At 34.2% G+C, this 15,364-nt stretch overlaps 1 protein-coding gene and 1 long non-coding RNA gene across 2 annotated transcripts; both read left to right on the top strand.

Annotated features, from left to right (window-relative positions):
* Window positions 1–4,530: 4,530 nt before the first annotated feature.
* LOC145011582 (uncharacterized) lies at window positions 4,531–9,751 on the top strand. The gene is made up of 3 exons (XR_013664178.1): window positions 4,531–4,589; window positions 9,515–9,641; window positions 9,727–9,751. It is a non-coding gene; the product is annotated as an uncharacterized LOC145011582 (long non-coding RNA).
* Window positions 9,752–9,810: 59 nt separating this feature from the next.
* Window positions 9,811–11,401, top strand: LOC145010066 (uncharacterized). Its single transcript, XM_078968655.1, has 5 exons — window positions 9,811–10,080; window positions 10,168–10,272; window positions 10,540–10,725; window positions 10,954–11,163; window positions 11,260–11,401. The coding sequence occupies exons 1-4, from the start codon at window positions 9,811–9,813 to the stop codon at window positions 11,152–11,154; spliced, it is 762 nt and encodes a 253-aa protein (XP_078824781.1). The 3' UTR covers window positions 11,155–11,163; window positions 11,260–11,401.
* Window positions 11,402–15,364: the final 3,963 nt, after the last annotated feature.

Below are 15,364 nucleotides of genomic sequence, written 5' to 3'. Positions count from 1 at the left end.
TACTAGAAACTTGAGTTTCAGCTACGGATTTTGCTACGGATTTATTCTCTAGCAAAATTTAGACTTATAGCTAGGAAAAAACGACAGATCTACCATGGTTTTGATAATTATTTTATTTATTAAATATATGGAATATTAGTGAGGATTTACTGAGGGATCAGCTACGGATCTTACAAGTATTTAACGACGGACGACTATTCCTCGCTAATCACTCGAAAAATGAAGACACTTAGCTAGGGTTCAGCGAGGGATAAAAAATTGTGCCATATGGTATGCGTTTAGCGAGAGAACGACGACGGAAACTTTATTTGGGTGCGCGCATTTTCTTTTTTTCTCTCGCTGAAATTGACACACCCAATTCCATCTTCACGAAGGCAGTGTAACTTTACTTCCCTCCAGATTTATCACTCTTGACTAAGTGAAATTAGCTTCTGCTTTATCTCACTATCTCTGTTCGAGCAGATGACGATGCTACTCACCCGATTTCGGCAACCTCGATATCTTTAAACTTGAAAGTATTCTTCGTTAACCTCCGATTCAGGTAAATCTCATCCCTCTTAGGTTAGTTTTAGTTCAATTTCACAATATACTTTGTTAGGGTTTAATTTACCTTGAAAGTTTCTAGTTACTGTGTTTCGTAGCCATATGAAATGCCATCAATTGCAAGTTAGGTTCAGGTCTACCATCAATTGCATCTATATAATAATAGACACTTAGAATTAGAACTTGAGTTAGGGCTTGATTCATCATAGTTTGTCTTCCAGTTCATGAGAATTTAAGGATTCATGAACCCTTACATTTGAATGTAAACATTGTTATGTATTTGAATGGAACCGATTCCACATATGACGCATGAAGCGACTCCAACACTCTGTTCAAATAAAACCCACAATAACGTCAGAAGGGTAAATTGGGAATTTACTTCATGTCAAATCAAAAGGGGGCTTACTTGAAACGTCGACCAGTAGGGATGAAAAAGAGCAACAATCATTCCCAAAATTGATTTCCAGGAAGACTATCGATTGACATGTAGGCGAAGTAACCCCAAAGAACTGAAGTGGGAATCATTCTGATAGCAGGAATAGCAAAAACTGCAAATCCCACAAGTGTAGATTGAAGTAAATTTGTGACTCGCTGTTCATTGACTCTAACAGGTAAATAAGCCTCTATGTGTTTTTCGGGGTCAAACTTGCATCTTCACACCAAACTGAAACGCAGCTTTTGGCATGGCTTCCTAATGTCGCCCATTCCTCTTCTGTCTCAAAGTCCCACCTATGAAGCCAACCCTTTTCCTGTTTTATACATATTACATAATTAACATATTTCATCTCCCATTAACATACAATTGTAAATGAAAAAAAAAACACTTACTCGACCACCCATATCCATTTTGGATAAATCAGCTTCATCATCACTATCAACAACCTCACGATTATATTCTTGATAACCCGGATAACATTCTGAATAGCTCTCGGATATAAAATTCGGATCTTTCTTACGAGCATATTTTTACCTTAATTGTTGAAGCCTTGTATCATCCCGCTTAAACACCGACCCTAAACCTCTATCTTTCTCTTCTTGTGTCATTAAATGTGGGTCCCCTTCTATGGTCAAACCTCCTTGCATATCATACATTTGACCATCTTGGTGGACATATTGTTCGGGGTACCCCATCGGCTCCACATATTGATACTCCTACTGCCACTCTCCCTGATAGCCTTGTACTTGCATATCATCATACCCATTCTAAAAATTTGGTAAATTGTTAAGCAAGGTGAGGTTAAAATAGTAAATAAAAGTATTTTGCTATTTTTCTCACTGTTTGTTGCCAGTCTTGAGATGGGTCCGAGGGTGGAACAGGGCCATAAGCTGGCTCATTGAAATTGGAAGGTCTCTCTTTTCTTTTAGGAGATTCTTCCATGTCTTCTGACAATGGGCTTTGGCTTATATCTTTACTAGGGACAGAATAGTCAATTCCTTCTCCTACAAAGATGTCATCCTCCTCAACACGAGCAACAGGGGGCTCCACTTCAACTTTCTCTATTTCATCGGAATGATTGCTTCTGGGAGGTGGTGGTGGACCTGGTGGTGGTGGTTACACAATTGTTCTGTTCATTACTTAATTTTCAGATGGCTGCTTCATTCATCAGGTTTTGCAAATCAGCTCCTGTGAAACCTGGTGTTCTCCTAGCAACCTTATCAAAATCCACATCTTTTGCAAGTGATTTTCCCCTTGAATGCACCTGTGCAACATATAAGAAACTTTAGATGCTTTTTTCTTTTTGACTAATTTCATGATCGAACCTGAAGGATCCTGACTCTACCAGCAACATCAGGCCGGTCAACTGTCACCTATCGGTCAAACTGCCCAGGTCTCAACAAATGTTGTTCCCCATTCCCTGAAAATATAATCATTTACAAATTATTAAAAAAAAATAGAAGAAAATAAGCACATTGCTAATATAGGAAAAAAAATACCTGATAATAAAGATCGATATGATCTGAGATAGATGAAATTAATATAAATACTTATAATTTGTTTAGATTTTTGAATGCAATCTTTTCTTTATTTTTAGATGGATTCCACCCAAAGTATCCTTGTTTTTACCTGCTATTAATCTTTACAAATTATTGATGACACAAACTGCTGTGCAATTTTTTTTTTCCCATTTCCTGTACCAAGGGTACTTTAGGTATTTCATATTATGAGTCATCATCTACAACGTTTTTATTAACAAACCAAATTTGGAGGTTTTATTTATCCAACAATCCAAATCAAATTTTATATCATAGCTGAGTTTTTTCAACCCTTGAATGCATGTTTTTATTAACAAACCTGAAACATCTATTTCTGCAGCTTCAACTTCAACTTCAACTTCCTCCTCCACATCTATTTCTGCAGCTGATATCAATGTCACTCCTCTGAGACAGGTACACCATTACAAACTCAACTTAACTTAATAATGTTTTTTAGAACATTTGTGCTAAATGACCACTATACCCTTCTGTTTGTCTAATTCATATGGACTTAATGTGAGTAAATCACCATTTTACCCTTCTTGTTTTGTGTATTTACTTATCGACATAGATATGAACTTCGTTAACAATTGGATCGTCTCAGATCTAGAGAGAGAGAGAGAGAGAGAGAGACGGTCATAATGATCCAGATTTCTGGTGATGGTTACAAACTTCTTTTCTTCAAGAGACTAAACGTGCAACATTTAAACTTATAATGGATAGTCTGAGTTGATTTTTAAAAAATATGAATTTAAACTTATAATGGATAGCCTGAGTTGATTTTAAAAAAATATGAATTTAACGTACAATTTGAAACTTGCATCAGGGACCAACTTTGTAATTTACCCAAAAAAAATATAAAAAATTAAATACTCTTCTACATTTTTTTTACATATCTTTCTACTTATATATAATAATAACATATGGACAATACACCACTAATTTACTTTTAATTACATCTTTTAAAATTGATACTTGTCTTGATATAAATAAAAATATGAAGATATTTAATTTACCACTAATTTACTTTTAATTACATCTTTTAAAATTGATACTTGTCTTGATAGAAATAAAAATATCAAGATATCTCAAAAAATATTGTAAATATGAAGCATGATGACCTCAGACAAAATTCACTTAGACAGTTGTATAAAGGGCTATTTTTAAGTTTAACCATTTTTACCACGATTTCTGCCGATTAAATATTGACAAGTTTAAATGTATAGTCATAGAATTTGGAATTTAAGTTTATCAAACTAATTTGACAACTTACATATTTTGGGAAAATCTATCCAGGTAGGTACATGGGTGTCACAAACTAAACATATTGTTGACTTGTTTAATTATTTTGTTAATACGGTTTTTTTACTTAATTTCCTTATTTTATTTGTTAAATTAGTAAATGAACAATATATTATATTTAACTTATAGTTCTAAACCCAAATATGAAATTAATAATATTTAATTTTATATGATCAGTAAACAAAACTTCATCGACCCAACCCAATGATGAATCACATATGAAAAGAATTTTACGAAGTGAGAAGTTATAACTATGACATAAGAAAAAGCCCAAGAAGAAAATATGCCAAATGGCAAATACTAGTTGGCTTGATTGGCTCATGGATAAAGATCGATATGATCTGAGATAGATGAAATTAATATAAATACTTATAATTTGTTTAGATTTTTGAATGCAATCTTTTCTTTATTTTTAGATGGATTCCACCCAAAGTATCCTTGTTTTTACCTGCTATTAATCTTTACAAATTATTGATGACACAAACTGCTGTCCAATTTTTTTTTCCCGTTTCCTGTACCAAGGGTACTTTAGGTATTTCATATTATGAGTCATCATCTACAACGTTTTTATTAACAAACCAGATTTGGAGGTTTTATTTATCCAACAATCCAAATCAAATTTTATATCATAGCTGAGTTTTTTCAACCTTTGAATGCATGTTTTTATTAACAAACCTGAAACATCTATTTCTGCAGCTTCAACTTCAACTTCAACATCCTCCTCCACATCTATTTCTGCAGCTGATATCAATGTCACTCCTCTGAGACAGGTACACCATTACAAACTCAACATAACTTAATAATGTTTTTTAGAACATTTGTGCTAAATGACCACTATACCCTTCTGTTTGTCTAATTCATATGGACTTAATGTGAGTAAATCACCATTTTACCCTTCTTGTTTTGTGTATTTACTTATCGACTGAACGAACTGTCTGAATGCGAGTAGATTACCAATCACAAATCACACTTTTAGAAAGTCAACCATCTTTTGACCTTCTTTTGTCTCTCTTATGTCTTTTTCTTGATTCAAGTCTCTTGTCTCATCATATCTATTTTGATTCAGCCTATTGACATGTTCAACATTTAGGAAAACAAAAATAAAAAAACATGGATTGGTTGTAATTATGAAGATTGATTACAACATTTAGTATCTATACCCAATCTATATGCATGATTAAGATAGTCATATGACAAATAACTAAAATTACAAGAATAAATATTATCCATCTCCAACATTTACCTCCACAATACAATAAGCACAATGAATATACTTTGAAATGTTAATGACTTCATTTTTTTATTAATAGATTATATAACATAGTCACTTGTGTAAACATATTAAAGCTCTATCTTATTCTTTGCTATATGTCTATCACTTAGAATTTATTTGATTACTTTCTCTCCTTTCCGGTTCTTGTTTATTCCCAAGGATTTATTGTCATCCACTTCTTCTTATTTTGTTGTAGCTAGTTTTTATCTAATCTCTATCTAGGTTCTGAATAGTAGTTATATATTTTGTTGTAGCTAGTCATTATGTCAACACGTAGTGATAGAGATTGGATGTACAAAAGGTTAGATCATGGGTATCTTAGCATAGCATATCATGCATCCGTCAAAGGATTTCTAGATGTTGCTTTTTCTAATGAAGCAACTGTTGATGGAGATTATATTAGATGTCCTTGTTTTAAATGCAAGAACATGTATTATAAAACAAGAGGTGATGTAGAGCTTCACTTGTTACAAAACGGTTTCACTCCTAATTACACAACTTGGTGGGCACATGGTGAAAGAAATACGATATCTCAGCATGAGGAAGAATCTTCTAATCCGATGCAGGATCCGATGGAAGATGATGATGATGATGATCTTAATGGGTGTACACAAATGTTGATGGATGTAATGGAGGAACTCCCGAATCCAACTGCCAAGGGGTTCTATGATATGTTAGAAGACGTTGATGAACCTTTGTGGGATGGATGTGAAAATTATTCAAAATTACAAGCTGCAACAGAGTTGTTGCATTGGAAGTCAGAATACAATATATCTGAGGCTGCCTATGATCACATACTTCCTATAATTAAGCGAATGCTACCCAAAGGTGAGAAACTAGTTGAGAACTTCTATGAGACAAAGAAGCTTTTGAAAATAATTAGACTCCCAGAAAAAAAGATTCATGCTTGCAAAAACCATTGCATGATATTCTATGGGGCAGATTCGGATTTGACTAAGTGTCGGGTGTGTGATCATTATCGGTACAAGAGTGGCAGACTGCCTTATCTGGTTATGAGGTACTTGCCGATTGCTCCTAGACTCCAAAGGTTGTATTTAACAAAAAAGACGGCAAAGCAAATGAAATGGCACTATGAACATCAGACCGAACCGGGTTTGATGGTCCATCCAAGTGATGGTGAGGCTTGGAAGCATTTCGACTCATTGCATCCAGAATTTTCAAGTGAACCACGGAATGTTCGCCTTGGGCTATGCACCGATGGGTTCAGTCCAAATAACTCAAATACAACCCCATATTCATGTTGGCCTGTTTTCCTTTCAATTTATAACTTGCCTCCTTGGATGTGCTTAAAAGAACCATATGTTCAATTAAGCATAATTATTCCTGGAAAAAAGAGCCCAGGTCAAAATATAGATGTGTTTCTCAGGCCGCTAATTGACGAGTTAAAGATGCTATATACAGATGGTATTGTGACTTATGATGCTTCGACTAAATGCAATTTCACAATGAAAGCTATACTTCTTTGGACAGTTAGTGACTTTCCTGCTTATGCAATGTTATCGGGATGGAGCACACATGGCAAGTTAGCATGTCCGTATTGTATGGGTGAGTCGGGGTCATTTCGGTTACACCATGGTAGTAAACCATGTTGGTTTGACTGCCATCGAAAATTTTTACCTGAACAACACACATATAGGGGTGATAAAATAGGATTTCTGGCTAATAAGGTTGAGCGATCTAGCCCCCCACCAATATTAACCGGTGATCAAATTTGGGAGCAAGTACGACACTTTCCAACTGTTTATGAAGGCAAACCTTTTAGAGCGAAGAATGCAAAATTGCCTGGTTTCGGGATTACTCATAATTGGGTTAAGAGGAGCATCTTTTGGGAGCTACCATATCGGCGGAAGTTGTTAATACGACACAACCTTGATCCCATGCACATTGAGACAAATGTGTTTGAAAATCTTTTCAACACCGTGATGGACACTCCAAAAAGCAAAGACAACATGAATGCAAGAAAAGATATAGAAATGTATTGCAATCGAGTGCAATGGCATACATGGAAGAAGGGAAATAAGGATATGAAAAAGAGAGCATCGTTTTCTTTGAGCAAAGAACAAGTAGCTAAAATATGCCAATGGTTGATTAAACTTAAATTCCCGGACGGATACGCCTCAAACTTGGGGGGGTGCGTTAATGTAGATGATAATAGCTTTTACAAATTCAAGAGTCACGAGTGCCATGTATTTCTTCAAAGATTGTTGCCTATTTCTCTAAGAGGTATGGTGCCAAACTCAACATGGGATGCAATTACAGAGTTGTGTACATTCTTTCGTGTAATATGTTCAAGGGTGTTACGCGTAGATGACTTACAACGCTTGCAAACTACTATTGTTGAAACCATTTGCAAGTTGGAAAAAATATTTCCACCTGGATTCTTTGATTCAATGGAGCATATTGTTATCCACTTAGCTCGAGAAGCTATGCTTGGTGGTCCGGTTCAATATAGGTGGATGTATCTTTATGAAAGGTATATTTTTTACCATACAAAATATTCTACCATAAAACCTATGGAATTTCTAATAAGTCTTTTCCAACATCTTCTTAGGAAATTGGGATCAATGAAAAGAAAGATAAAAAACCATGCAAAGGTTGAGGGGTCCATTGTTGAGGCTTACATGATTGGAGAAATATCGACTTTTTGCTCACAATACTTTTTGCCTACAATTGAAACCCGGTTGAATCGTGAGTCGCGTAATTTTGCCCCAGACATTCCTAGTTATACCATGGTCGACTCTCGATTAAGCATTTTCAAAGTTCCATCTCGAAGATTATTCGAAAAAAGTGGTCAACGGAGGCCTGTGACAGATGATGAGATGTGTATTGCTCATAATTACATCTTGATCAATTGTGTTGAGGTTCTACCTTTTTTAAGGTATATCAAGTTATCTATTTTTCCTTGATTTCGTGAAACTCTAAAATTTTTGTTATTTTTTAAGGTTGTTTGAAAATTATGTGATCCAAAGCCAACCTGATATGGATGATGGAGCATTTAATAGGTTTAGGGATCAACATTTTGCTAAGTGGTTTAAAGATCATGTGAGTATGATACGAGAAAATTTTGTATTACCAAAGTGTATTCCCCTGTGAATTAGTTAACAAATGAATTTATCAATGTAGGTTTTTCAACAATCAAATTATATCAATCAACATTTGAAATGCCTCGCACGAGGACCATTACGACATGTTAGGTCATATAAAGGATACTTTGTCAATGGATACAAGTTTCATACTGAAAAATATGGTGATGGACGGGTCACACACAATAGTGGTGTATGTGTAAGAGGTACTTGTTACAATGAGACTGAGTGTGACTATTATGGGTTGTTGGATGAGGTCTTGGAAGTAGAATATCAAGGCATAGGGCGTTGTGTCATAGTATTGTTCAAGTGTACATGGTTTAACCCTACTGAAGGGGTACGTGTGGATCGAAAGCATAATTTGGTTGATATTAAATACAAATCAAGGCTAAGAAATGAAGATCCGTTTATCCTAGCGTCACAAGCAGAACAAGTGTATTATGCACCATATCCTGCAATGAAGGATTTGAAAGATTGGTGGGCTATCGTCAAGACAAAACCAAGGGGTGTATATGATCTACGACAATGTGTTACTGAAGAAGATGATGATGAGGATGAAGAGGACCAATTCTTTCAAGAAAGTGAAGCGACTTTACCTTCTACAAGTAGCGGTGCAAATGAGGTGGCAGGACCCCTTTCTCATGTAATTGAAGGAGAAATAGAAGAAGTTAATGATAATGACATTGAGAGAGAAGAGGATGAAGAAGTTGATGATAACTTGGATGATTCATCCGAAGATGATATTGAAGATGAAAACATATGTGATGATAATTCTGATGATGAGTAATTACTAAAAATGTAGAACGAAACAATGTATTTGGAACTATATATTTTACCTAATGGACCTTATAAATAACTTTTTAGCTAAAATGATCGTTTTCTTTTTCTATATACATTGCACTTTCATTTATTTGTGTATTATAGCATGTTACCTTCTCTTACTTCTATAATTTTCTATTATAATACATACTTATTCTAACCAATAGTTTATTAATTCTTGATTTTAAGGGTTATTTTTTGACTAATGGCGCAACGAGGAGCCCGTGCTGGTGGTCGCAGTGGTAGTCACATTAGTGGTCGTGATGCTGGAGATAGAAATGCATCCCAATCATACAATGATGCAGAAAGTCAACCTTCTTCTTCAGTTAGAGGATCAAACATCTTAGAACAAGTTTCAAATAACCCATCAAAAAGGAAGTTCATTGAAGTCGATTCTGAAAAGGAGTACTAAAGTTAATTTTACAATTGTTTATGAAAATGAATTTACTTGTTAATGATAATACTAATGCTAATTTTTTAATTTTTAATTTTTTGCAAGATTTATGGATCAGATTTCAGTGATCAGAGCCATCACATGTATACTGAAGACGATGTTTGACGGCCCATGGACCTCATGGAAGAAGGTTGACAAAGAACATCGTGATGCAATGTGGGAACACTTCAAGGTTTGTACTTATTATTTTTATGATTTATCAAAGTAAAAGTTGGTATAAAGTGAAAAAGATAATTGTATGCGTGATCTACATGTAGGGTTTGTATGTTTGGCCCGAAGAGAGTGATGTTCTTGCTCGCAAGGTATGGGAAGACTGTATGAAGAAACGATTTCCTGACGTAATGCAAAGAGCACGTGAAGCATCTTTAAAACTTGCCAAAGCTGCAAATGTGAATGCCTCACTAGAAGGTGATTTAAATTTGCTAAAGGACTATCGCCCAAATTGGATAAAAAAGGAGTATTGGGAAAAAATGATCAATGAAGTGTGGACCACATCCAAATGGAAACGTTTATCACAATCAGGGAAAAATAACAGAAATAAATTAGAAGATGGCTCTATTTCCAAACATACCGGGGGTTCTATATCTATTCGTCAACATAAGAAAAGAATGGTAAGATGTTTGCATCTCACGTTAGTTTCCACTTAGATTGTTGAGTTTTTGTTTTGTTTTTTAATGTATTACTAATGGATTTTGTAGCAAGCAATTCTTAAACGCCCTCCTACAGGAGTTGAACTTTATGCAAGGTTGCACACTAAACGGTCTACTCAAGAGTACATTACACCAAAGGCAGCTAAAGTTAAGGTATTTTCAATTCTTTTGTAGGAAACAAAACTTCCTACTACTCGGGTTAATGACTTTGTTAAAGCAACTAATTGACAGAAAACAAATCTTTCGTAAGTAGTAATCAACTAAATGTTTGATCCTCTGCCTAGTTGTAATTAAGTGTTTTGTAAGTAGTAATCAACTTTATGCAAGGTTTGAGTATTATGAATTTAATGGGATGGAATGAACCATTCTATTCCTTATTTCATGTTACTATTTTTTCATATTTTTTTTTTGCTATAATAGGAGGCTTATGAAAGTGCTATGGTGGCTAAGTTTGGTGATGATACTAGTTGCCACCCCCTCTTGGATAATGAAACATGGTGTGATGTTTCCGGAGGAGTCAAGAAAGGAAGAATATATGGATTCGGATTTGTGTCTGATCCAGCGAGCTTTTTGGAAGGAACATCTAGTACAATAACATCCCAAGAGGTTCGTTTAATTTTGTACTTTATAAAAATTTCCTATCATAGCATTGTACTTACAAAGTTTCCTATCATGGCATTGTACTTGCAAAGTTTCCTGTCATGGCATTGTACTTACAAAGTTTTCTATCATGGTATTATACTTACAAAGTTTCCTATCATGGCATTGTACTTACAAAGTTTCCTATCATGGCATTGTACTTACAAAGTTTTCAATCATGGTATTGTACTTTAGGTTGTCTATGAACGTGTACGAAACGAGATGCGTGGCGAAATGGATGCTAAAGCTGCAGAAATGGAAGCTAAACATCAACAAATGCGTGAGGAAATGGATGCCAAAGCTGCAGCAATAGATGCCAAACAACAACCAATTGATGCAAAATATGAAGCAATGGAAAAGATGTATGCAGCCTTACAAAATATGATGGGAAATTGAAAAGTAAAGGTAATATGATGTTAACCATTAGTATTTGATGTTTTTGAATGACTTGTTAACCTTTTGTATTTGATGTTTTTGATTGTTTTGAATAATGTTTTATAGGAATGAGAACCGAAGATGATTGGATGGACATGAAACGAAGATAGCAGCTAAAATGTTATTTTGAAGGTTAAACTTTTTTCTGTTTGTACCTCTTTTGCATACTTTGGATTTCTTGGTTCTAAAATGTTATTTTGAAGTTAAATTGTTGGGAGTTTGATGTTATGTGGATAGTTTCGTTTTTGGATGTTTCTTGAATGACACTTTGGTAAACTTTGATAATTTTGGTATTGTAATGCTTGGTTGTATCATTATTTGATGTTCTTTAGTATAATAATTTGATGATTGTAGTATTTTTTTTCTTTTAGAATCATAATAAAAAAAATGATATTACAAGTTCGTGGTGAGAAAATAAAAAGTATTTTAATGCATGAATTTTGCGAGGGATTAGCTACGGAAAAAAAAAATCATGTCTAAAGTGCGACGGATCAGCGACGGAAAGGAAAAAAATTTAATGTATGAATTTTGCAAGGGATTAGTGATGAAAAAAATTCATGTCTAAAGTTTGCGATAGATCAGCAACGGAAAAAAAAAATAGTATATGAATTTTGCAAGGGATTAGCTACGGAAAAAAAAAAACTGTTCATGGAAATTTGCGACAGAACAACGACGGAATGCATTGAGTGACATTTAGTGACATTTAGCGACAGATATTCTGTCGCTACCTTTGTGGCAAGGAAAAACCCAATCCGTCGCTAAAACCGTAGCTGAGAAATTAGCCACCTTTTTATTACCTATGGAGTGAATCTGTCGCTGATCCATTGCAAACAGCATTTAGCGACGGAATAGCGACAGATTTTTCCATCGGTAAAACCCATGTTTCTAGTAGTGACATGAATGGATTGATCTCATATTCGGGTGGGCCCTAATTTATTCATATTCTAATATCGGTGGGTTTTATATTGTTTTAATGCTTTTGACTTTGTAAAAGGCTGAAATAAATCAATTTGGATGATAGTTTTGTATGCCATTTACATTCATTCTCCATTTGTGGGTTTTATTTTGTTCCAAATCTGATTATTTTGACCTTAATAATCGGAATTTTTCCTGAAACACATCATAACTAATTATTTAGTTTAAATGCATATCCAAACACCATGTAAATACTGTGTAGACAACATGACATTTACATCAATTCTTTGTATGTCAGGTATAAGCAGCGAGGAAAAGACGCTATTTCAGCAAATGATGTATAAACATCACATATGAAGGGACTGTAGATATAGATAAAATCACTAATCCAGTAAGTCTTCTTGTTAGTCGATTGATTAAGTTTTTTTTATATGTTTCTTTTCTTGAGGTTCTTCAAATGCAGGTATAGTTATTAATGGCTGCAGTTGATGAGCATGGTATAATTTATGTAGTTCGTGGTAGTGACCATATTCCAGGCATAAATAACTCAGTTGAGAAGTCTCTACCACAGTTTCAACAATTAAGGTACTACACATTGGTTGGGTGGGAGGTTAGAGGTGCTGATATAAGCCACCAGAGGCTACATAATAATCTTTCTAAGGACAAAATGGGAAGTAGAGTTATTACCTACTTTGAGAAGTATATTTCTTCCAATATATAAATATAGAAAAGATGATATCATATGTCTTTCCCCAGCTAGAATCAACAAGCTTAGTAAAAAGCATAGTACAGTTGTCCATTTCAACTACCATGTAGACTTGACTACGATTATGAATGATGGTGTTCAGGAAGAGGAAGTTACTCTAGGAGATGCAGTTGGGTGTGTGTTTCATGGATGTTTTTATTTGGTCACATTAGAGCGTATTTCTATAATTCTACAATCTAATTCATTAGAATCAACTTCTGGTTGTATTCCTATTGAAGCTATCAGATACCACATATATATTATATATTTTCACAATACATTTAACATTTTATGCCTTTATTTTACATTGATGAAGGATGGTAAAGCTTGAGACAGTGCAAGAATGTGAAGAACTAAAGAAGAAATGTTTGAATCTTCACGCACTTTGTTGCACCTTTTTTTAGTTGCCCACATGTGTGTGTGTCTATATATATATATATATATATATATATATATATATATGTATGTATGTATGTATGTATGTATGTATGTATGTATATATGTTAAGGAAATGCAACTAACAAGTCGTACATATATATTTTTGTCATCAGGAGACAAGTTCTTCCAACAGTTCCACACCTTTTGGATTCTATCCAAGTCATTATTTCACCCAATTTATCCTACCCAAACTTATTTTAATTTTGTCACACACACACATTTTCTAATAATCAAAGATATTATGTATGAAAATAACATGTTTATTTTTGTTATTTTATTATTCAAATTCGAAATTCTTGACTTTTGACCAAGCTTTTGCTGAGATGCATTATGCTGATTTGTCCTCAAAGCCTTTCTTTAATGGACTCGTTGGGTATATCATCTTTGGCCTAGTTGTTTCCATGGTTTGAGAGGGCAAAAATGCCATTCATGGTTGATATATAATATATTATCAGATTGTTTACTTTTCATATTATAGGATGTTTGTATTGTCCTGCCTTGCTATGTATTGTGTATAATTGGACTAATTGTGGGAAGCTATTATTATTTGATTTTTTATTGATATATTTTCAGTTGGGGTTAGTAATTGATCTTATAAATACGCCTCATTATTAGTCTATGAATGATTGGAAGAAAGAAGGCATCAAGTATGTTATGGTTAGTTTCTAAATACCTTATACTCATCAATTTCTGGAATATAGATAAATTATGTTTAAAGGTTATTTGAGAAAATGAAAGAAAAAAAAACGATGGTAAATTCATAAAAAGTTAGGACTTAATGAATAAAGGGGAAAGTCAAAAATCATCAAAGTCCCTTATAGGTGTAATTTCATATTATTCACAGCTTTTAGACATACATATGTCTTTCCTCCAAGACCTCATCCTTTAGAAAATGGAACCAAAGTTGGAAATAAAATCAACTTGACATGTATACCATCTCTTGAATCATTCTTGTGTATACATGTATACCTCATCTTTTGAGGTACTTTTTATTGTATTTTTTTTGTACAGGTATGGGCTGTATTGAAGCTTGGATTCTTGGAAAAAAGTATGTTACTACTAATGTATTGATGATGAAACCAGGTATCTGTGGAAATAGAAGCATAACAATAAGAAGTAGAAACAAGAACGTGTTCCTTAATAGAAATGTAGTATTAGGTTATATAGTTAGGGAAAACCTCTTAATAACAATGTACAATCAAATCCCCTTAATACCAATGTGTAAGTCCTTAATTTGCCTGTGTATCAATCAGATCCGTTTGATGGTGCGGAATCCCAATCAAACGGATGATGTCAGATCAAATAGAAGAGAAGGAGAAGAAAAATATATGAATCTATGTATGATATGATTAGAATGCTGATCCGGATACAAGATTCACACACACAAAGCTTCTCTCAAGTTTCTCTCTCTAGAACACCTTCAAATGCACACACCTAAGCTCCTTGGTGTTCATCAATCTTTCCTCACACCCCTCACCCCTATATATATATATATATATATATATATATATATATATATATATATATACATATGAGAATATGGGCCGGTGGACATGGGTTTACGGCCGTAAACACCTCCCTGGCCGTAAACTTGAACGTAAACACATAAGATATTACATAAAAATACAATTTCCTAGAAAAGCAAAGTATAAACCATAATATTGACCCAACAATCCCCCGCTTGGTTTATAGCTTTCTTTTCTTTTCTTAAATGACCCAACAAGCTCCCCCTAAAAAGTAGATGGCTCTTCTTGTTAATCTTCATTGGGAACTTTGCTTCAGCATTAATCTTCAAATTCTTCACAACTTCAAGATAAACTTGATGAATCTTCAATGAATGACTTCATCTTGAGCAGTTGGCCTTTTCTTCAGTATTTGGCATTAAACGCACATTGGGTGTGGAGGCTTGATGTACTGATTCTTGAAAGATAGCGCTTTCAGCTTGAGAATCTTCAGAGAGAACATCAGAGAGAACTGAACTTCTAGATCACTTCAGCAGGAACAAAGATAGCAGCACACTGATTGAGGAGGCTTCAATGCAATCTGTCACATATTCTTCAATTCCAACTTCAC

Source organism: Lactuca saligna, chromosome 8, assembly GCF_052625555.1.
Source record: "Lactuca saligna cultivar CGN05327 chromosome 8, ASM5262555v1, whole genome shotgun sequence".
Taxonomy (NCBI): Eukaryota; Viridiplantae; Streptophyta; class Magnoliopsida; order Asterales; family Asteraceae; genus Lactuca; species Lactuca saligna.
Note: the sequence above shows the minus strand (reverse complement) of the source record. Positions and strands in the feature narration are given on the sequence as shown.